The 23953-nt window shown below is 47.7% G+C and overlaps 1 protein-coding gene across 1 annotated transcript; it reads right to left on the bottom strand.

Moving 5' to 3' along the window:
• Nucleotides 1–2404: 2404 nt before the first annotated feature.
• LOC119298896 (putative FBD-associated F-box protein At1g61330) lies at nt 2405–4847 on the bottom strand. The gene is made up of 5 exons (XM_037576200.1): nt 4617–4847; nt 4276–4393; nt 3150–4044; nt 2922–3071; nt 2405–2819 (listed from the first exon to the last, which is right to left on the bottom strand). The coding sequence occupies exons 3-5, from the start codon at nt 3849–3851 to the stop codon at nt 2499–2501; spliced, it is 1173 nt and encodes a 390-aa protein (XP_037432097.1). The 5' UTR covers nt 3852–4044; nt 4276–4393; nt 4617–4847; the 3' UTR covers nt 2405–2498.
• Nucleotides 4848–23953: the final 19106 nt, after the last annotated feature.

Raw genomic sequence — 23953 nt, 5'->3', positions numbered from 1 at the left:
CTCCCTCTCCGCGCCGCGAGTCCGAGCCCATCCATCTCCTCCCTTTCCCGCTCCAGCACTCTGCCCACGCTCCGAACTAAGATCATGTACTACACAATGCTCACGCCGGAGTGCCACGCCGAGATCCAGTAGGAGATACGGACGAGACAAGCGGCGGGTGCAGCCTGCATCGTTGTCAGGCTGCCTCCGGACTCGCTAGAGCTGGAGGAGGAGGAGGGGCAGTTGGAGGAGGAGGAGGAGGAGCTGGCACCAATGGAGGTGGAGGAGGCGGAGCAGCAGGTGTCGGCATTAAACATGGAGCAGGCGGAGGCAAAGTTCGCCGTTGCTTAGTACGACGAGATGGCGGAGTAGCAGGCCATCCTGGAATCCATCCAGGATGAGGCCTATGTGAAGGCCAACCGGGCGTTCCTCCGGCTGGAGTAGGCGGAGTCTGACACGCTCTTCCCTGAACTCAATGCGGAGATACAGTCAGAGGAGGCCGGAGCGGAGCAACCGGAGGAGCCAGAGCTACAGCTGTTGTCCATGCTGCTAGAGCCGGGCACGAAGATCGTCGACATCTCCAATGATGAGTAGCTAGGTGATCGACATAGTTCGTAGGTTATTTCATTTGCATGTCTTTGTATGAATTTAAGAATCTAATATAAGATGTTCGGATGCAACAAGTGAAATTTAAGGTGTGTTTAGTCACTGCCCGCGTGACGCGCCCAAATGCGTCCCTGAACATTTGAGGGACCATATTTGTCATATGTAACTGTAGATGCTCTTAGGAGACACATTTGGCTAGACAATCCCAACCATACAAATGTAATACCTGTTAATGTTGCCTCTGATTAAGTAAAGCCTAGCGTACATTCCAGAAAAAACTGACTTACCCTAAACATGGGTAAGTCAAAAATCCAGCCTAAGAAAAAATTGACTTACTCCAGGCAAGTCAAAAATCAGCCTAAAAAGCCATGAAACAAAACAAGAAAAAACATAAACACGAATTTTGACAAAAGAATCAATGTTTAGGAAAAATTGACTTGCCCAAATTTGAAAATTAGGCTCTTTAAAACTCACTAGAGCATCTACAACCAGACTTGAAAAACCCGATCCCTTAAGCGCCCGCAGACACCACCGGGCGCGTCCATAGATAGTGATTGGTCACGCCTCAATGCATCCGAGTCTCTCATATTTCACCCCCTAAATCCATACAAAGCATGCAAAAAAAATCCTACGTACTACATAGTATGTACTACCCTAGCTAATCTTTGTCGTCGAAGATGTCGACGGCGTCAGCGCAGGGTGCCAGGTGGACGGGCGCATAGGAGGGCTCCGGCTCCTCCTCCTGCTCCACCTCGTCCATGTAGGTGAACATCTCCTCCTTCACGGCGTGCTGCGCCTCCATCTCCTACCGACGACGGCGTCGCACCTCCGCATCCGACTCCGAGCGAAGGGAATCGAAGATGGCCTACTGCTACGCTCGCAGATCCGCGTCCCCAGCGTCCCCCACATCCTCCTCCTCCTTCCCCTCCTCCTCCTCCTCCTCCTCCAACTCCTCCTCCGGATCCACTGCATCCGGAGGTAGCCCCGCGGCAATCCGGGCTTCATGCCTTGCCTAGATCTGCTCAAGGAGCTGCAGTCGACGCTCCAGCGTTAGAAATGAGTAGCCCCTTATCCGGCGACCTGAGGGCATGGCTACTAGTGGGGGCGGGCGGGAAGTGAAAAGTGGCGACGGCGGCGAACGAGCGGAGGAAAATGTGGAGGGGTAAAGTTTCGGTGTCGGTGTTCGGCTTAAACAGACGGGCTAGTCACTACGTGGCCCGCCGGAGCGGCGCCACGCGGCGACATCGGTCCGATGGTGGAGACGAGTTTCGGACCGTGGGGTTTCCGGGCGATTCCGCGTGAGACCCCGACGTCAGTCAGACGTGACGGACGCGCCCGGTCGCCCCATATCCACTTATATTTAGGTTGGATATGAGGGGTGCCGGTCAATCCGGTCGTTTGAGGCAATCGTCCGGGTCAAATTTTCGCGACCGATCAGTAACCTGATGACCCACCCGGGTCACCTGATGACCCGCCCGGGCATATGAGGCGGGTTTGAGACCCCCGACCGTAGATGCTTTTAAGTTTGTGCCCATGCCAGCCCTACCAAAACAAGGGCTTGCCAAAATTTTGGCGCTGGAATTGGCCGCCAGGGACTCGCCCACAGGTTGGTGCAGAATCTGAAAGGGTGACCAAATAATTTGGCCGCAAGGCAGCTATGGGCTCCCATTCAAACAGCCCCTTACCCTCTGCCATATGAGCTGCGGTGGGAACTTCCTAGCCAAAAACTCGTACTTGTAGTTCTTCTCTCGTAGCGCTATTTCCCCCTTTGTATCCCGAAACGAATCAACGGAGTAAGATGCAGACACAGTAGACACAGTTGATGATAACTAATTTAACAATTAAAGAGAAATTACATGCCAGATTTACTCTACTTTCGGAAGCTACATATATGCAACAGATGCAAGTCTGCCTTAAATAAGTGAAAGTTTTGCATTCGGTGGGAGTGTCTTAAGGAGGGGAGCTCTAACCATATCAAGAGCAGCACTATCTAGTCTAGGAATTGGTTCATCTGGATCCCAAGCATCAGTTAGCCTTTGAGCTGTATCTACAGTCACGACCTCTATTGCAGGAGCATTTTCAACCACGTGCATAAGGAATTCAGCTTGGCCGCGTGCCCCTCTGAATCCTGTAACTCGAACGTCCTTCAGATTAACAAATTTATCTTCACACGGTGGCATTTCTTGTCTCAAAGGTCCATCGGTTGCAAACCACAAAGTGCCAATATCATGAAACTGCAAAAGTCATCAAGATTAGTAGGATTTCTTGCTACCACCTACATGCAAACTGAAAATAATGGCTGACAAAGGGGGAAAACTATTGAGAGCATTACTCACATGTACTTCCAACTTTTCAATGAACGGAGCAACCCTTAAAAAAGAAACTAAGTAGAGGATTTTGTCATATTCTTCATAATGTATAATCAACAGTATTTGCACATGCCTAAGGTGAGAAAACACACGAGGGCTATTTAACATCCACCGGGCCTGAAAGATAAAACAACAAAGGTTATTGCAAGATTACGTGACTGCCATAACTATAAAATTGTCCCGGTAATAAAATACCTCAAGCTCTTGCATTCCAAGATGCAGTGTCAGGTTGTGTACATCTGGTAGCCCATTGAGGAGTGACGCGATACAATGCTGAAAAACTGCGCCGAGGAACCTAATTGTTGCATTTTCCAGCTTCGCAGCATGATGGAGGGTAATAGGTATGTATGGTCCATCATAAACAAAGGTGGAGAGCATTGGAGCATTGAACTCTATCTTGGTTATATCACAGTGCACGACTTTCAAGTAGCACAGGTGGGACAATGGCCGCCGAACCACCTTCATTTGATCCTTGAGATGGCATCTGAGTAAGCTCAGCCATTCAAGATTAACACAACTGCACAAGATACTCTCGAGATCCTGCCTAGTGGTCTTGAGTACATGGAGATGAAGCTTTCTTAGGTTTGGGATACCTATGAAATTGGCAGGAGGTGGTTCGAAACATACAAAGCTGAGTTGAAGACACGCTAGACAGGATACACTTTTCTTGTCTGTAAATTGTTCAAATGGGAATCTGTAATGATCCCCATATTTGGGAAAATTGTCCGGTGGCGCCAAATCAAAAGCTAGACTCTTTGTGTGGGCTGACATAGCAAATCTAATCCAATTTTTGAGGTGATCAACAAGCTTGGCCTCGAATATAAATTTAATCTCAAGTTGGTCAAGAGCCCTGCCGCTGTGCTTGGTCAAAACCGCATTAACACGGTCGATGAACATCTGGGTGTGCTGGTGTTTCCTTTTCGCATTCTTACTTACATCATCGACACCAAAGCTTAGTCTGGGGCAAGCTGTCCATGTACATCTCCAGTCAGTCGACAAAACACTGGTCCGAACAGCCTCTTTTGCAGGTAATTTCGATAAGGGAGTACCTAGAACTCATCTAGATGAGACGTAATTTGGTCTCATTCACCTGGAAAACAAGAACGGATACAACCCACGTCAGCACACACGCATCTTATAGCACCACATCCAATGGCTATAAAAGGTGAATGAGACCAAATTAAATCTCATCTAGATGAGTTCTAGCAAAACTGTTCGATAAAATTGTGCACAGTACATCCTTGAGCAAAAGGAGAAGACAAGTTTAAGTAGAGAAATCTATTTACCCTGACGGACAAGTTGAAAGGCAAAATCAACATACCTCTGGAAGGTCATGAAATTTAAGGCCAGGCCTCCCATTGCGATTCTTGGATGTCTGCTTGACATGGGCATGCTTCTCTGCCGTTATTCTACTCGTCAGATAGTTCCCCATTCCAGTGCTGAAAAGAACATTGAGGAACGTTGGGGAACAAGAGTCAAGAGGGTTAATAGGGACTTGAGATAATAATGTAAGTATGCGTAAACTGAATTTTGTCTGAAACTAAGAATCAGTAAGTAGTGTCGCGTGCATCAGAAAAATCGCATCTTTCTCCGCCGCCCGTAACTAAAAAAGAAGTGGGGGCAAAGAGGAAAGTAATAATAGGATTAGAGAGCAGAGGCAACCTGCGGAGCGGAGGTGCCGGCCGGCGGCGGCGGCTCCTCTTATTCCCCACTCGCCGCGGAGGCAGAGATCTGCGGGGAGCAAGCCACGATATTGGTTTCCTTTGAGGATTAGGACCAAAACTCTGACGGGAGGTGGGTAGGCCGGAGAGGCGACGAGCGGCGAGCGGCGAGCGGCGAAGGCGCGGTTGCGAAGGTCGAAAGTGGACGGGCAGCGAGGTCGAAACGCAGGGACAGACAAGAAACAGAGCCCTCCCTCCCAGCGGGCGTCCTTTTATCTGTGCAGCCAGCCCCGTATCCTGCCTCCGTATTCGGAAATGGCGTTGACTTTTACTACTTGCCTCCGTATCTGATTCGCGGCCAATGATGAGACTTATCACGCCGGGTGGGACCAGCGTCGCACGGTCCCGTCGTGCCTCGGGCTCGGACCTGTCGGCCCGGCAATTTTTTTTTTGAGCATCACCCAAAAGGGAAAAGATTCTGATCATCCTACGGATCCAATGCTAAACGCCGCGTCTTTCCTGTGCGCCACGTGCCCACGTGAGTCTGCACCACCGCTCTAATTTTTCTTTTTTATCTCCTACAAACAGATCCCATCCACATCTTTCTTTCCCAACCTCTTCTTCCACCTCCACCGCATCAAACCAAACGTTGTTGCTCCGCCACCCGCGCCCGTCCTCTTCTCCTCCCTCCTCCTTTCCCTCTTTCCTCTATGAGGCACGCCACTGCCGGAGCACTGTGTCACCGTCCTGGAGGAGCACTGGTGTGGATAGGCATGACTGCCGCTTCCTCAAGGTCAGCTACAAACGCCAGTACCGCATGCAGCAGCAGTTCCTGTAACAATGGTGTTATTGTAATGGCGGCTGGGACGAGGTGAAGTTTTCTGCATCATGTTCTTTGTTGGGTAAAATTGCAACAAGGGGTTTGTTGCAGGAATACAGAGAAGAGGTAAGAGATGCTGCTGCAAATTTTGCAACAATGGTCTTTTGGAAGAATACAAAGAAGAGGTTGTAGATATTGCAAATTTTGCAACTGAGATCTTGTTGCAGGAATTAGGTTCGCAACAAGAGTCTTGTTGCAGGAAAAAGGAGAATAAAATTTGCATCTGGGGTCTTGTTGCACTTGTTGCAGGAATTAGGTTCACAACAAGAGTCTTGTTGCAGGAAGTAATGGGCGGGGTTGTGTCTGGATGGCGGCGTACAGGGGATTATGTTTCTGAAACAGAACGTCTGTTGCAGGAAGTAACGACCTGGTCAATTGCGGGTGATGGTTGCATCCGGCGGCTGTCAAGTGTCTAATCAAACGACTCTCCGAGTGACGGATGTTTCTAACACATCCGTCGGCGGACGCGTAGCGGCGCCCCACCCAAAAGGGAAAAGCTTGTGGTCACCCGGTGGATCTTTTCGCGCGTGTCGTCCGTCTCCGTGAGCGTTCGATCTGTTGTTGATCGGACGGTCAGGCGTCACCTTCACCTACTTCACGTTCTTGCAACTCCATCCTTGTTTCAGAACTATCTCTGCAACTCGGCACTTGCTGCAAACAGATTACATGGCTAGGTACGCACTTGCTCGCCACCGGTCTGCTCCAACAGCCGTCATTCAGCGGCGAGGCAGGCCTTCGTCGCTCCACTTCCATGCCTCCACTTTTCTTTCACCACCTCACTTGTCGCCGGCTAGGCAGACGGCCGCCCTGCCACTCACATCTCTCCCGCCCTGCATCTCGCCAAGACACCACCCGACGTCGGTGACAGCGCTTCAGATCCGCGCGCCCCGGTCATCGTCCCTGCAGCGCGCAGCGCAGCGCATGGCCTCGCCATCAATGATGTCAGTGTCGGGGAGCCCTCCCTGCTGATCCATCCCAGCACTGAGCGATATTTTTTCTGAAACAAAGCCCTTGTTGCAATAGTTGTTTCTGAAACAAAGCTCTTGTTGCAAAGTGGAATCATACGCAGAGATGTTTTTGCAACTGCACCAATATTTCTGAAACAAAGCTCATGTTGCAATAGTTATCGATATGTTTCTGAACAAAGCACCCTTGTTTCTGAAACAATACTCTTGTTGCAAAGAGGAATTGTGTGCTGAGCAATCTAGATCGCACGGCACGCCAGGCGGCGGATCTTTTAAAAAGATCCGCCGACGGACGCGTAGCACTCCCCCACCCAAAAGGGTTAAACCAACACATTACAATCATCTGCCAGGATATCTAACAAATCATCTGGAACTGAGCCCAATTGTACGAAGTCCCCAGAGCTCTTTGTTCGGCTTGCTATGTTGTGGGCTACTTTGTTTTGGTCCCTCCTAACCCAATCTATCTTGTGCTCACTGAAGCCAACCAACACTGTTTTAATATCCGCGACAATGGGAAACATGCTTGATTTGTTCGTAGCACCCGTCCTTAGGCCAACTCCAACGCGTGACCCATTTCTACCCCAAATCGTTCGTTTGTGTCCGTTTGGAGTAAAACGGACAAACCAAACGACCCAACGCATGAGAGCATACGGACGTTTCGTCCGGTCTATGTCCACTTTTTCCCCATTTTCAGGCCAAAGTTGCTCTCGGTTTGGGGCCAAAGCGGACAGAAAGCGGACGTCTTCGCGTCCTCGTCGTCCGTCTGTGTCCGCCTCGACCCCACCTGTCACTCTCTCCTTTTCTGTACCTGGCCCACCATACGGACAAAATCCGGACAAAATGGGTATAGATTTAGGGTACTCCAGCGTTGGGCGCAGCGAGTTTGTGCGGCCTCTGTCCGGCGTTTGTTCCCTCTATTTCTACCCCATACGAACAAAATCCGGACAAAACGGGTATAGATTTAGGGCCGTTTGGTGAAGTTGGCCTTAGTGCATTGGATAGAAACAAACAGTCCACCTCCACTTGTATTGGCCCAATGTAGTATTTGGCCATTTCCCACAAACCCTGCAACATCGCTAGTCCATCGGCTTCCTCCACCGATGCACACTGATTCAGAGAGTGCACCCCGTCGAGAGGTAGACCTGACCCAGGTTGTTTCTATCAACGGCGCCCCCGGTACCTAATCCGTGTTAGGCTTAAAAGCCGCATCGGTGTTTAGTTTTGCCATTCCTGCTGGTGGTGGATTCCATTTGTTGGTACTTGTTACTGGTTGTTTTCCTTGCTGCTCTCCAAAGAGGTTTAGGCCACATGTGTTCATAGCTATTTCTGATTTGTCCTTCGCTTTGTACACCTCCTGTTCATACCGGAGCAAGAACATTATAGAAGCCGAAATGGACTCCCTACCCTTTCCATGCACAATGTCATCCCAGTGATACCAAGCCCGCCACAGCAATAGAAGTATTTTATCCCTCACATCATCACTACTTGCATTCAGGATACCTTGGAGCCAATCCTCGCCCGTGTACCAGAAATCCTTTTCCTTCGGCAGCCTCCAGTGCTCTCGCATTGCATGGCGAAGGGCTTTGCTCTTAGTGCAGGCTACAACAGTGTGGTACTCGTTTTCCTCTGCATTGCCACATACATCACATATGTTCGTTGTGGCTCGTGTGCATTTGCATTTGTTCATTTTGGTTGCTAAAGTATTGGTGGCCGCTTGCCACGCGAAAATCTTTATCTTTGCAGGGACTCCCGCCTTCCAAATGGCGTCCCAAATGCTCCGACCATCCGTGCTTGCCCCTGAGGTAGAAGATTGTGGACCAGTCCCCTTCAACCGCATGGCGAGTTTATAAGCGCTACTCACAGTGAACAGCCCAGACTTCTCATAGTGCCACGCCACACAGTCCTCCACCTCTCTCTATGGGATCTTAATCTTGAGGATCTCAGTAGCATCACAAGGATTGAAGATCTGCTGAATGAGTCCCTCATCCCGCCTGCTTGTCGTGAGGTTGATGAGTTGATTCACCCATCTAAGCCTGGATCTCCGGGTGAAATTTGCAGCTCGTACCCCTTCCGACCGTGGTATCCATTGATCCCTCTGTATCTGAATGTTCTTCCCATTTCAAACTCTCCATATTAGTCCTTGTTTGAGCAGCTCGAGGCCAAACTCAATGCCTCTCCATGTCTGTGATGCATCGATAGCAAAAACCATGTCTAGCAGTTCTCCATTGGGGTAGTATTTAGATTTTAGTACTCGAGCACATAAACTTTCTGGGTTCTGAATCAGCCTCCACCCTTGCCTAGCCAGTAAGGCTTGGTTGAACAGATGCATGTCTCTAAACCCAATGCCTCCCCCTCTCTTTGGTTTCGTCAGCTTGTCCCACGCCATCCAATGCACCTTATGATGATCGTCCTCCTTTCCCCACCAAAACTCTCGGATTAGCCGTTCATATTTTTCACAGAAGCCTGTCGACAACTTGAACACACCCATGGTAAATGTTGGCAGAGCCTGAACCTCCACTTTAACATGCACCTCTTTCGCCACATAAGACATGTGTCTGCCCGACCAGTTATTACACCTTTTCATGAATCATTCCATGATAGGTTGGAATTGTCCATCTTTCATTCCACCTTCCGGGGTGGGAAGTCCGAGGTACTTACCCTCGAAAGTGGACGTTTCAACCTCCAAGACATGTCTTATTCTTTCTTGAGTATCACTTGGGCATTTCTCACTCACAAGTAGTGAACACTTATTAGCACTCAACAGTTGGCCCATGCACTTTTGGAAAACATCAAGTGCCTATTTAACCGCCTTTGCTTGGTCTACGGACGCTTTGAAAAAAGCAAACTATCATCCGCAAAAAGCAAATTTGAAATACCTGGGCTTCCCCGAGCAATTTAATCGGCATGATATTCCCACTCTCCACCTCTTTTTGCAGAATGCGGTTTAAGCCCTCAGTCACAAACAGAAAAAGATACGGGCTCAATGGGTCTCCTTGCCTCAGCCCCCTCGATGGTTTGAACCGTTCCAACAATTTTCCATTGAATTTTACTGTGTACTGCACCGATCGGACACACACCATAACCCAAGCAATCCATTTCTTGCTAAATCCATAGTTGTTCAAGACTCCTTCGAGGAAGTTCTAGTCCACTCGGTCATATGCTTTGGCTAAGTCGAGCTCGTATGCACAGTGTGTGTTCTGGGAATGTTTGCTGTGTTGGATTTTATGAAAACATTCAAAAGCGATCAGTGCATTATCTGTGATCATTCGCCCCGGGATGAATGCGCTCTGTGTCTCCGAGATGAGGTCGTTTAGGAGTGGGCGGAGCCGATTCACTAGGCATTTTGAGATTACCTTGTAGATCACGTTACACAAACTGATTGGTCTAAAGTCTCTCAAGCTTTTTGGATCATTCCCCTTGGGTATTAACACGATAACTATTTCATTCAAACCCTCTGGCATCAGTCCATCCGTGAAAAATCCCTTGACTGCCCCCACTACCTCTTCCTTCAAAACGCCCCAATTTCTTTGGTAAAACCTTGCGTGAAAACCGTTCGGGCCCGGCGCTTTTAATGGCCCAATCTGGAAGAGCGCATCGCTTATTTCTTTATCGCTGAATTCTTTCTCTAGTTCAAAGTTCATCTCAGGGCTCGCTAATTCATTGATCAACTCCAACAATGCCTAGGGTTTGATGTTTTTGTCTTGTGTGTACAATTCCTTGAAAAATTCTGTTGACATTTTATGTAGCTCCTCCCTTTGTTCCACCCATTTGCCATCTTCTGTCATTAGTTTCACTATTGTATTATGTTTCTTTCTCCAAGTGGCTTGGCGGTGAAACCGTTCTGTATTCCTGTCCCCTTCACATAGGTACGTGGTTCTCGATCTTTGACGCCACAACATTTCCTCTCTCAGCAGTAGTTCATCCAGCTCTTTTGTTACCAACCCAACTTCTCTCACTAGTAGAAAAAGGGCCATTTGTCCCGGTTTGTAAGGCCCATTTGTCCTGGTTGCGGAACTGGGACTAAAGGGTCGTTACTAAAGCCCTAAACCTTTAGTCCCGGTTCTTGCACCAACCGGGACAGATGGACCTCCACGTGGCCGCTGCGGCGAGCCCAGGCAGGAGGGCCTTTGGTCCTGGTTGGTAGCACCAACCGGGACCAAAAGGCATCCACGCGTCAGCAGCTGGCAGGAGCTGAGGTTTCTTTTTGAAAGGGGGTTTTGGGGGGTTAATTTAGGTGTTTCATATATTGTGTTAGCTAGCTAATTAATAGAGAGAAGTGTCCTCTCTTATCTCCGTGCTTAGTCGACGCTACATGCTATACGTATAGAGAGACACTCGACATGCTAGCTAGTAAGCAAATGAAGGAAACCATTAAGTACAGAAGTTCGTGATGAACATATTCATACAGAGAGAAGTGATATCGACCTCTCCTTCTCCGAGAGATTGGTCAAACAACAAGTTTTCATACATCTATCCGACGCTACTGGCTACATATATACAATATTAAAATCTCTTACAATGTAATCCCCTAATTATATATGAAGTCAGCTTCCAAATGGTATTCTCCGGCTTTATTGATGACGTGGTCAAGAAAGAATCCCGCCAATTCATCTTGAATTGCTTTCATGCGATCTTGTGGTAGGAGATCATCCCGCATCTGCCACATCTAATTTGAAGAAGGGGGTCAATACATATATATGAATGAAACTTAACACAAATGATGGTAATATAATTAAATTATGAATATTATTGCTTACGCACATCAAATTTTCTTTTAGAGTAGCCCCGGGTTTTTTGCAAGTCACGTTGTAGATGAACTCGCAAACGTAGTATCCACAGTAATCATTCCCGGGTTCCTGCAATAAGCACTTTACGAGAAATAGAGGTCAATCAAACTGATAATGAAGCATTATAAATGGCATTGATGAAAGTAGTTGGAATCAATGGGAGATGCGCGGAACTAGCTGGCTAGTACTACTTACTTTCGGGTATGTCCATCGCAGCTCCTTCGGTAGTCCCGGAGCTTCTGCGGTGAACTTTTTCCAAACCCTGCAAGACAAGGAAAATAATTATTACTTGAGATATCAGGAAATGAACAAAAAGTTGCCGATATGGTGCGATAATGATCGATTGAACTTACTTGTTGAGAATTTTAGTCATGTCCGCATAGGTCTCGGGATCTTTTCGTCTCGAGTCTAAGACAGTTACTAGTCCCTGCTCAAGATTAATCTCTAGGAGAATATAGTGGAACCTGCGCACGCAGACAAAACTCATCAATTACATTACTATAACCTCGAGTAATAAGGGAAACTGAATATGCAGAAGACAGTAACACTCACTTGAAGTTGTAAGGAAAGAGTATTTTATCTTTGTTTTGATTTATTACCAACGATTGGAGCAAGTTGGTCTCGGCTTCTTTGGCATTCTTTTTAACCGTAAATTCATCTATGAGATTTGTGTTAATGAACCCAATATCATAGATTTCTGCTTTTCTGTATTCGACGATCTTCAATCTGCATAATATAGTGAGAATAATTATATATACATGCAATGAAAGAGCTGAGCTATATATAGAGAGACTTAATGACAGAAGTAGTACTTGCAGATAGTAGCAAGTGACCGTTAATTTATCGAGGGCCTTTTGATTGAAAAACTGGAAGAACTCCTCAAATGGAACAGTCAACAGTTCAATTCCAACGAGGTCGTGCTCCTCTTTAACTCTCAGCGTCAAAGTATTCTTCCCCCCCAGACTCGCTGCATGTTTTCATGTACCAATCATGGAATCTTCGCATCATCGTTGTCAGAATAGTTCCATCTCTAACGAGAGGCTTCCCGTACTGGTATTTGTGTTCGTCCACCTCCATTATATCAAAATTTTCATCATCGGGCAGGTAATCTCCAAGATTGGTATAACTGGGCACCATCCTCGGATCATTAACAACGATATCGCTAGACACCTTGAGCGGGGGCACGATTGGTTCGCTTGTTCGCCGAGTTGGGCAATTTTTTTCCCAGCTCGTCGTTCTGCTAACCTTCGATCACTGATAGTACTTCCCGACCGCTCCGCTTTGATAAATGACTTTCCAATAATGCGCTCATAGTTGTTTTTCGGCGGAGACGGTGGTGGTTTCTTCAGGGCATCGAGTGTGCGCTTTGCTTTAACCGGATCTACCTTCTCCTCCGGAGGTGGATGTTTCTTTGCTTTCACCGCTTCAAAGAAGTCCCTCGCTTCGCCTTCCACGTTCTTCGCGTTTTCCTCCATGGACCTCTCGTGTGGTAACTTCTCTAGAGGCTTTAGAGATGGACCGAATCTGTATTGTCTCCCGCCTCTGGCTGTACTGCTAGATGCCGGAGCAGACGGAGCGCATGTGGCTATCTTCTTTGCTTGCTTATGAGGCGGAGGAGAACGAGTACGATGCGCCGGAGCAGCCGGAGTGGCGGCGGGTCTCTTCCGCCCTTGCCGACGAGGCGGAGAAGGAGGAGGTTGGCTGCTCTGGCGCGCTGGCGGAGGCGAAGAAGGAGGTGGAGTGTCGCCACACGCCGGAGAAGGAGGTAGAGTGCCCTGATCACTCGCCGGAGGAGGCGGCGGAGTGCCCTGACTCGCCGGAGGAGGAGGATGAGGCAGAGTGCCCTAACTCGCTGGAGGAGGAGGAGGAGGAGGCGGAGTGCCCTGACTCGCCGGAGGAGGAGGAGGCGGCGGAGGAGGAGTGCCCTGACTCACCGGAGGAGGAGGAGGATGCAGAGGCGTCCGGTTCGGAAGGTTGATGAGCTCCTTCCGCCATAGGCATGGAGTCTTCAGAGCCAAACCCAGTCGAGTCTCCCCATTGCCGGTAGGGTGGTCAAGCTCGAGGTCCTCCAATCCGTCCGTTATTCCGTCCACCATCACCCTAGCATATCCTTCTGGAATTGGACGACAGTGAAAAGTTGCTTCGGGTTCAGGAAGTCGAACAGAGCCGACAACCGCCTTGACTTTGAAGTTCTGCCATTGTGTCATAAGGTGGCAATGTTGAGACTCCGTGATAGCATCCATGGGGTAGCTAGCAGGAGCCGTGAAGACAGGCTCCAGCTGAAGTAGCTCGGTGGAAGCCATGCTGCTTCTCTGCTGAGATGGCGGGATAGCTTCCGCAGGTCGCTTGCTGCGAACTGCTTCTCGTTCTCGTTCCTCTATTGCTTCTACCCTTGCGTGCAGCGCCTATAGTTGGGTCTGCTCCACTTTCTTCCTCCTCTCCTGGCATTTGTAACTGCCTGCGTCCGAAAACCCAGCCTTCCACGGAACGGAGCCTGGCATGCCTCGTGTCCGTCCAGGGTGCTCAGGGTTCCCGAGGGCCATTGTGAGCTCGTCATTCTCTCTGTCTGGAACGAACGTCCCGTCCTGCACTATGGCGATATAGAACTTAAGCTTCGTGACGGGTATTCACATTTGCTCTTTCGTCCAAACGCACTTCCGTATTACAGGGTCCAAGCTTCCGCCAACCCCGAAGAACAAATCTGGCAACGGTCTGGCCAGTGCAATGTCTCTGGTTCTACCCCTTTATCAAGCATGTCATTCTCAGCCTTGGCCCACAATGGCCGGGCTTTGAGGTAGCCACCTGACCCCGTGCGATAGTGATGCTCCTTCTTCGCAGCATTTATCTTGTTTCTCGCTGACATCTGCTTATATTGGTGTCGTGCTTCCACTATATTTGTTGTGATTTTGCCTGTAGCGACATGTGCTCTTGCTAGATGCAAGTTGGTGCCATGAATTCAGTTTTTATAAAACACCCCCTAACCACCAAATGACCATTCAAGCACAGGAGAACTCGCATGTGCTCTTCAAATTTCTCTCGCGGGGTTTACTAGTGCATTGGGTTGTCTTCACCTAGCCACGAAAGTTAAACCCATTTTTTCACAATATAATAGAAAAATAGTACATGTCTTAAGCTTTGCCCTAGCCTACAACATGATTGTAGCTAACACACTCTTTAAAGGAGAGAATCACATTGGGTGACTTTTAGTAGTGGCTAACACTCTAGCCAGATTGATTTCGTCCTCTCGGGAAGATACATTATGGAGGGGAGACCCTCTTACAACGCATATCAAAAGATAAATATGAACTTAGAACAAGCCTAACACCTAGCCAAAAACCGGCCCTCACGCAACCACCTCAGGTAGTGCCCCAGCCACCACGGTGCAAACGGCGGCCGCTGCTGGCCATCAACCCTCGTAGTGCGCGCTGCCCCTCTGCCTAGCCACACCATGGCAGCCCTGATCTAGGCCACATCATGCACACGGGAGGCAAGGGAGCCTTAGCAGCCCCATCCACCACTGATGCAGCAACTAGCCGACGCATAGTTGAGCCCCACCACGGGACCCCGCCGCCACTCGCCGAGCCCCGCCGTCGTACGCCGCCTAGAGACCGCAGCTGTTGGGGATATAACTATTGGGTATGACCCACCCAGGAGGGGCCGGGTCATACCACTAGCGACTTATCAATGAAGATAGCGGGTCATAGCAAGCCCATTGACGGCCCAAGACCCAGAGGCGACTTGAGGCCCAAGGGGATGAACCGCCACATGTATAACTTATATTGAAAGGCAAGCTTCGCTAGTCACCAAGCCGGACACGTTGTGTATGAGCCGAAGAGACTCTGTAAGCCGTCGGGCGTCAACCTATGTATATAAAGGGACGACCCGGCGGCAGGTTGAGGACAAGAAACAAGAGATCGAGAACTAGGTCAAGCGTATTCGCTCTCTGGTAATCGAAACCCAAGCAATGCAACCATAAAATGGAGTAGGCCTTTACCTCCACCGCGAGGGGCCGAACCAGTATATGGGATCAGCTATAATGGTATAGGGGAATCGATAACCCACAAGTATAGGGGATCGCAACAGTTTTCGAGGGTAGCGTATTCAACCCAAATTTATTGATTCGACACAAGGGGAGCCAAAGAATATTCTCAAGTATTAGCAGTTGAGTTGTCAATTCAACCACACCTGAAAGACTTAATATCTGCAGCAAAGTATTTAGTAGCAAAAGTAGTATGGAAGTAACGGTAACGGTGGAAAAAGTAACAGTAGCAGTTTTTGTAGCAATCGTGCCACTGGCAACGGAAAAGTAAAGCAAAGATCAATATGTGAAAAGCTCGTAGGCAATGGATCAATGATGGATAATTATGTCGGATGCGATTCCTCATGCAACAGTTATAACGTAGGGTGACACAGAACTAGCTCCAGTTCATCAATGTAATGTAGGCATGTATTTCGAATATAGTCATACGTGCTTATGGAAAAGAACTTGCATGATATCTTTTGTCCTACCCTCCCATGGCAGTGGGGTTGAAAGAACATGCAGTGCCCCATGTTTGGTTTTGGTAATTGATGACAATCTCTATGGACTAATGGTTTCCTTGAGTTATATTTGAAGGTTTTGTCCATAGGCTTTTCTTGGAGTACATGTGTTGGTTTCAAGGAGAGTTTGTGTCGACCAAGGTGCTATTCAAGGAATTATCCAAAGATTGGTCATTTGAGAGTTGAGATTATTGCAAGCATGTCTTGAAGAAGAAGATTGTGTGATCATGCATGTTTACCTTCAAGACATCATCCAAACGAGGAGAGTTGGAAAGATTCAAGGTTGATCAAGACTAAGTCAAGAGTGAATCAAGTTGATCAACTCACAAAGAGTAGAAGATGTACCGAGAGGGATCAAGTGATCCCATGGTATGGTAAGCATTGTCCATTGCACTTTGTGTACTAACTCATGGTCTATGTGAGAGTCTATGTGGGGTTAGGTACGTGTCCATGGGCTTGCGTCAAGAGGATGATATCATACAACCCATGGGAAGGATGACATCAAGTGGTGATCGTCATCACGATTGCCGTGTGCAATTTCAAGTGGAGAATCATGAAGAGATCAAGTGCTTGAAGCTTGCCATCCATTGTGGTGTCAATGGACTTGTGAAGATGTGCCGAAGAGTGGCTCACCCATAGTGGAGTATGGGGGAGCAATCATCTAGTCTTCATCGACCCAACGCAATCAAGAAAGGTGGTCCATCTTGAGGAGGACAAGATCGTCATCATCTAACTCAAGTGTATCATGTGCAAGGCAAAGGTTTGCCCTTGATAGGTTTTCTATTTTACCGGTCTCATGGTGGTAGTTGGGAGACCGGGTTATAGTATCGATAGCCGTACTATCAAGGGGGGCTCTCAAGTGAGTAGCTTGATCATATCGTTCATCGAGAGCTCAAACCATTGCATCCTTGCATCATGTTTCTTGGTTTTTGTTTGGTTCTCTTTGTGAGTCTTAGAGATTATGGTCATCTTGATGACAAGGTTGAGTTCATCAAAAACGGAGTTCACATGCGTCTTCTATGATGCTTTTGGTGTTGTAGGTTTTACCGGTCTTATCCGAGGAAGGGTACTCACCATTTTCTTATGGGCCTTTTATAATTTGCTTCTTATTGATATTTATTTCAAGATTGTGTTAGCCCTTGTCTCTAGCTTTCCAACAAACTTGGTTTCGTCGAAAACGGAGTTCGCATGCGTCTTCTATGATGTTTTCGGTGTTGTAGGTTTTACCGGTCTTATCCGAGGAAGGGTCCTCACCATTTTCTTATGGGACTTTTATAATTTGCTTCTTATTGATATTTCTTTCAAGATTGTGTTAGCCCTTGTCGCTAGCTTTCCAACAAACTTGGTTTCATCGAATTTGGAGTCCGTTTGCAAAAGTTGTGGCAGTTTTGGTGTTCTGAAAAGGCTGCAGCGGTACTACCGCGAATTGGAGCGGATGTAATTTTTTACTACCGCTCCAGAGCAGTACTACCGTAGCTCCTACAGCGGTAGTACCGCTCCGGACCAAAAACTCGTCCCAAGTCTTGCGGTGGTAGGCCCGGATGTATTTTTTTAGTACCGCTCGCAAGCAGTAGTACCGCTACCATTTGCGGTAGTACCATGAGGTCGAGCGGTAGTACCGTGAGGACGAGCGGTAGTACCGCTCCGGTGGTTCTTCTGTCCTTTTGCCTCCTCGCAGTTGTTTTTCAAAGGGGTACTTCCGCCCTAGCGGTAGTACCGCTCCTTAGAGCGGTAGTACCGCTCTGTGCGGGCTGTGAGCATAACGGTTGGATTTTTCCCCACCTATAAAAGGGGGTCTTCTTCCCCAATGAACTTAAAAAAAATCTTTTTAGCTCGTGTTCTTTCCCCATTGTTGACCTTCTTCGAGCTTTCTAACTCTCAATCCCTCCAATGATTCTTGCTAGTTCTTGAGGGAAAAGAGAGAGGAGATCTAGATCCACGTTTCTACCAATCACTTTCTCCTTTAAGTGAGGGGAACCCCTTGGATCTAGATCTTGGAGTTCTTCGTGTTCTTCTTTCGTTCTTCCTCTCATTTTCTTCCCTAGCATTAGTTGCTTTGGTGGGATTGGGAGAGAAGGACTTGGGCACTCTGTGTGCCCTTGCCATTGCATTTGGTGCATCGGTTTGGGTCCTCCACGGTGATACGTGGAAGTGAAGTTTGAGAAGCTTATTACTCTTGGGTGTTTGGGCACCCTAGAGCTTGTTCCTCTTGGGTGCCTTGGCTCCCTAGATGGTTGGTGGTGTTCGGAGCTCAATCATTGTGGTGTAAAGCTCTGGGCAAGCGTCAGGGTCTCCAATTAGGTTGTGGAGATCGCCCCGAGCATTTTGACGGATACCGGTGACCGCCCCCAAGGGTTGCCAAAGTGTACGGGTTCGGTGACCGCCCCCAAGGGTTGCCATTTGTACGGGTTCGGTGACCGCCCTCAAGGGTCCCTTAGTGGAATCACGACATCTTGCATTGTGCGAGGGTGTGAGGAGATTACGGTGGCCCTAGTGGCTTCTTGGGGAGCATTGTGCCTCCACACCGCTCCAAACGGAGATTAGCATCCGCAAGGATGTGAACTTCGGGATACATCATCGTCTCCGCGTGCCTCGGTTATCTCTTACCCGAGCCCTTTACTTATGCACTTTACTTTGTGATAGCCATATTGTTTCTTGTCATATATCTTGCTATCACATAGTTGCTTATCTTGCTTAGCATAAGTTGTTGGTGCACATAGGTGAGCCTAGTTGTTTTAGGTTTTGTGCTTGACAAATTAACCGCTAGGTTTATTCCGCATTTGTTCAAGCCTAAACCGTAATTATTTTAAAACGCCTATTCACCCCCCTCTAGGCGACAGCCACGTTCTTTCAGGGGTCCCATTGGAAACTAAGGGATATTAAGTCCTCCTTTTAATAGAGTACCAGACCAAATCATTAACTCTTAGTGAATACCTGAACTCCTCAAACTACGATCATCACCGGGAGTGGTCCCGATTATTGTCACTTCGGGGTTGCCGGATCATAACACATAGTAGGTGACTATTGACTTGCAAGATAGGATCAAGAACTCACATATATTCATGAAAACATAGTAGGTTCAGATCTGAAATCATGGCACTCGGGCCCTAGTGACAAGCATTAAGCATAGCAAAGTCATAGCAACATCAATCTTAGAACATAATGGATACTAGGGATCAAACCCTAACAAAACTAACTCGATTACATGGTAAATATCATCCAATCCATCACCATCTAGCAAGCCTACGATGGGATTACTCACGCACGGTGCTGAGCATCATGAAATTGGTGATGGAGGATGGTTGATGATGACGATGGCGACGGATTCCCCTCTCCAGAGCCCCGAACGGACTCCAGATCAGCCCTCCCGAGGAAGATTAGGGCTTGGTGGGGGCTCCGTATCGTAAATCGTGATGAATCCTTCTCTCTAATTTTCCTCCCCGAAAGTGAATATATGGAGTTGGGGTTGAGGTCGGTGGAGTCCCAGGGGGGCCACGAGGCAGGGGGCGCGCCCTGCACCCTCATGGATAGGGTGTGGCCCCCCTGATGTTGATTCTTTCACCAATCTTTTTCATTAATTCCAAAACGTGTCTCCGTGGATTTTTAGGTCATTTTGAGAACTTTTATTTGTGCACAAAAATAACACCATGGCAGTTCTGCTGAAAACAGCGTCAGTACGGGTTAGTTCCATTCAAACCATGCAAGTTAGTGTCCAAAACAAGGGCAAAAGTGTTTGAAAAAGTAGATACGTTGGAGACATATCACAGGGCAACCTTCTCTTCAGCCCAGGTGGTTTTCTTAGTATTAAACTCATTTTTAAGATTCTCTTTTTCATCCAAGCTAAACTTGAACTTGGAGTCAGCCTTCCGGGTCTCAGCTTCTTGTGTTTCAAGCCCGGTTTTTAAATCGGCCAGCTGAGATTGAAATTGACTGGACGCCTTCTGCAAGTAGAAGATCGAAACAAGTATGCACGGTTATGATATAGTCTTGTACAAAAGAAAAGTCCCAATCCCTTTGCAAGCAATAGCACTTGGCACTTGGGGGCTAATGGGTGCAGAAAGTTTCTTTTATGAAGCAGTGGCAGACAACTCCGGTTCATATTTTTCAAGTTAACCCGGTTTGTAAGGGTGACCAGATGAGATTTTCAGTGATACTGATAAGTCTCGGTTTATTCATATTGATTAAACCGGCCCTTGGGGGCTATAGGTGCAAAGTTGATCACTATTAATTGAAGTCCCGGCTTAACTTGATAGTTTAAGCCGGCCCTTGGGGGTTACTAGTTTGATCTTCACATGTTTATGACTATCTAAAAGTCTATAGTATATTCAGTTCTATCATATTCAGTAGACTTGGGGGCTGAAGGAATGTATCTTACAGAGAAGGAAGAAGTTGATACCTCATATTTCTGGTGCATGTGTTTGACCATGTCAATCTCCAGATCGCGGCTGTTGTGCACTTGGCTGAGATAGCCAGAGAGGATTTCACTAATGTTTAGATGAGAATAATTGGCCATGTCAAATTTGACCTTGCGCTTCTCGATCAACTCTTCCTTGGCAGAATGTTTTGCTTGAGCAAGAGGATTCCCCAGTTCTTGAAAACCAGTGCTGGTGATCAGAATTTCTTCAGTGTTTGGTTCTGAAGGCTTGAGTGGGCTTGGCGGTTCAACACCCAAATGATCGACAATTATATGTTCAACAGAGGTACCAAGATTTTCTGGTGGCGGGTCATCAGCATGTTCCTCCGGGTGTTGCACGAAGGCTTCAAATATTGGTGCTTGCTCTTCCGGTTCATGAGTCTTGGGGTCTTCTGTTGGCTTGTTTATTTTAGCCTTTTTGCTAAGCTTTGCTATTCCACTGCAAGAGGATTCAAAAAGTCAGTATGAGTATAGAGATGTGAAAAAACACAGATAAAGTTTGTACCTAGGGGCAGTCTTGAAAGTCGGAAGCTGAGTCTGAGATGAATCGCCAAACGAAGAGTGAGAGGTCCCCTGATAATTTGAGTCGGAAGGATTAAGTGGTTGACGAATAAGACCGGCCTTGGGATAAATAGAGTTGGAATTTTGAAGCACCTCATTCCGGCGTTTGCGTGGGGCTGGTGTGTTAGGTAAACCGGAGGAAGGCTCTCCGCCTCCACTGGTCCGAGTTCTGTGCCGGTTCTCATGATGTTGTTGCTTCAAAATAAAGTTGGGATCCAAGTGAGCTAAAGGGTGAGAAAACCTTACTTTCCGGATCACTCGTCGAATTTTCTGTCTTGGCAAAGGCTCTAAGTCGGAGGAAATAATAGTTACCTCTTCATTTCCCGCCTGCCTTTTTTCCGCGTCATCCTGATAGCAATCAATGTCAATAAGATAGTTTAAAAAAGAGCCAAGGGAATCAAGGTCTACCTCCGACTCATCATATTTCCTTTTCCAAAAGGCGGCTCCAGCCTGCAAAAATTACAATAAAGGTTGGAGATTTGCAAGTTATTTGAACAATGAAGTGAGTTATATAAACCGGACAGACTTACATCCGGTGCCAGGTTGAGTGTGTAGAAGGGATTCAACCCCACTTTGTTGCAGCTATCCAAGCTTTCATTGAGAAGAGTTTTTGTCATATCATTGATGGCTTTATTAGTCAAATGTGTTGAGCTGTAACGTAGTGGATCTTTGGCATCACCAGTATATGTGCATATTAAACTGGACCGGCGGCTTAAGGGTATGATCCTCCAAGCTACCCAGCATCGAACCAGGTTGACCCCAGTCAATCCATTGGCCAATAATGCTCTAACCTTTGAAAAGGTAGGTATAAGTTTGGCTCGTTCAGCAGTGGTAAGCCGTTCGGGGAGAGGGTGCTTCGGGTTGATCCATTGGTCACGGAAGCCTGGCAAGGGGTTTGCATCAGCAGAAGAAGTATCTTTGCAATAGAACCAGGTTTGATTCCAATCCTTGGGATGACTTGGAAGCTGGGCATAAGGAAAAATGGCATCTCTTCGTCGCTGAATTGAGATCCCTCCAAGCTCCTGGCTGGGCCCGTTAGTGAATTCATTTTGGCGGTTCAAATAAAAATACTCTCTAAAGAGTTCAACATTGGGTTCTTCTTGAAGGTATACTTCACATAAGACTTGGAAATTGCAGATATTTGAAACGGAATTGGGTCCGATGTCTTGAGTATGAAGTTGCAAAAAATGCAGAACGTCACAGAAGAATTTTGACCCGGGCGGTGAGAAGCCCCGGTTCATGTGATCAGTGAAAACAATAACTTCATCATCCTGTGACTCAGGTCTGACTTCATCTGGTTTTAGAGCACGCCAGTGAATGACGTTTTTGCCGGTAAGAAGCCAATTTTGACATACTCCTGGAGCATTTCTTCGGTAACGATGGATGGGATCGAGTCGCATGATGTGACTGTCTTAGTCATGATTGGGTGCACGTCCTATACAAGACGATTCAAGATGTTATTAAACCGGCAGATATCTGGCGGGTTACAAATTATCGTTTAAACCATTGTGAAGGGCTAATGGCTATGGAGATACAGTTCATAGTATGTAGTTGTCAAACCGGAGAACTGAATTATGAGGATGAATAAATAAGCATGGTTAAAGCGGAGGATATTGCCGGGTTATTCAGGTTATGAAGCATATAATGGCGGTTTAAACAAGATTATATAAGCCGCCATGACGGCTATGGTACTTCTGATCTACCAGTAAACATTTGGCTAAGTGTTGGATAAACAAGATTCTGGAGATGGATTTATAATCTCGGATCTACCGCAGCTGGGAAAAGAAAAGTAAATTTTAAACCTAAAGGTTGTGACAGTGGAAAAATTCATTTGTTCGAAGATTCTCTGTATAAAAGGAATGTTTCATATGCTCTTGAGGGTGTGTCAAACAGATTCCGCACGCTTCTAATACTATTGTCAGATTGAAATGAGTGCATTACGGAGAAACAGTGAAGAACAGCAAGAACACCGATGAACTATTCAAACCCTAGTGCAACAGCAGTAGCGCGCCGGCGTTCTCTGGTTTAATCAGGTTGATGCAGCGGCCTGAGTTGATGCAGCAGACGGAGGACGACAACGGCAGAGCTTGGGTTGGCGGCGGAGTCACAAGGAGGAAGACGAAGACGATGAGGTGAGGGGAAAAATGAAGACTAGGACCCCCTCCCTATTTATAAGAGGATGGATACAAGGCATGCACGGGAATTGAGGAGGCCGAAATCATCATATGGCTATATGGACGCCTCGGTTTTCGGGATATTCATTAAGATAAGGATCAATTAAGATGTTCTGGGCCTCGTGCGAAATTAATGTGAAATAACGTCATGGCGGGTTAAGAAGATTATGTGAGCTGACGTCATGGCGGGTTACAGCAAAGTTTATCAAACGGACGATGCAAAATTCTGACAAGTCAGGTATTGAAGATTGATGTGAACAAGTTCAAATCAACCTGGGGCCTAATGTTGGGGATATAACTATTGGGTATGACCCGTCCAGGAGGGGCCGGGTCATACCACTGGTGACTTATCAATGAAGATGGCGGGTCATAGCAACCCATTGACGGTCCAAGACGCAGAGGCGACTTGAGGCCCAAGGGGACGAACCACCACATGTATAACTTGTATTGAAAGGCAAGCTTAGCTAGTCATCGAGCCGGACACATTGTGTATGAGCCGGCCGGGACTCTGTAAGCCGTCGGACATCAACCTATGTATATAAAGGGACGACCCGGTGGCAGGTTGAGGACAAGAAACAAGAGATCGAGAACTATGTCAAGCGTATTCGCTCCCTGGTAATCGAAATCCAAGCAATACAACCCCAAAGTGGAGTAGGCCTTTACCTCCACCGCGAGGGGCCGAACCAGCATAAACTTTCTATGTCCTTTGTCCCGATTAACCCCTTTAAGCTAACTTAGTTGTGATGGCTCCACGACTAAGTCCTTCCGCTAGGACATCTGTCGTGTCAAGTCCACGACATCAGCCTTCGTTGGCGTGGAGCACCGCCAAACCCCCTGGGAGCCGCCGTCGCCACAACACTGGGGGAGCTGTGAGAAGGAGCCCCGCCACCGCCGTCAGCCACGTGGGCTTCTCCCGCCGGCTTCATCCGGTGGCAACATGGGGAGAGAAGGAAAAAGGGGAGGCGACGCTAGGTCGCGGGAGACACCCCGGAGTAGCGCAGGCAAGAGTGACATGAGA

Source organism: Triticum dicoccoides, chromosome 5A (genome assembly GCF_002162155.2).
Source record: "Triticum dicoccoides isolate Atlit2015 ecotype Zavitan chromosome 5A, WEW_v2.0, whole genome shotgun sequence".
In the NCBI taxonomy this organism is placed as follows: domain Eukaryota; kingdom Viridiplantae; phylum Streptophyta; class Magnoliopsida; order Poales; family Poaceae; genus Triticum; species Triticum dicoccoides.
Note: the sequence above shows the minus strand (reverse complement) of the source record. Positions and strands in the feature narration are given on the sequence as shown.

Excerpts from the sequence above, each read along its gene's own strand:
- LOC119298896 (XM_037576200.1), bottom strand. The coding sequence starts at position 3,851 with ATGTTCATCGACCGTGTTAATGCGGTTTTGACCAAGCACAGCGGCAGG. Across the intron at positions 3,072-3,149 it reads TTGGAATGCAAGAGCTTGAG|GCCCGGTGGATGTTAAATAG; the intron begins GTATTTTATTAC and ends TTTATCTTTCAG. Across the intron at positions 2,820-2,921 it reads TTGAAAAGTTGGAAGTACAT|TTTCATGATATTGGCACTTT; the intron begins GTGAGTAATGCT and ends TGACTTTTGCAG.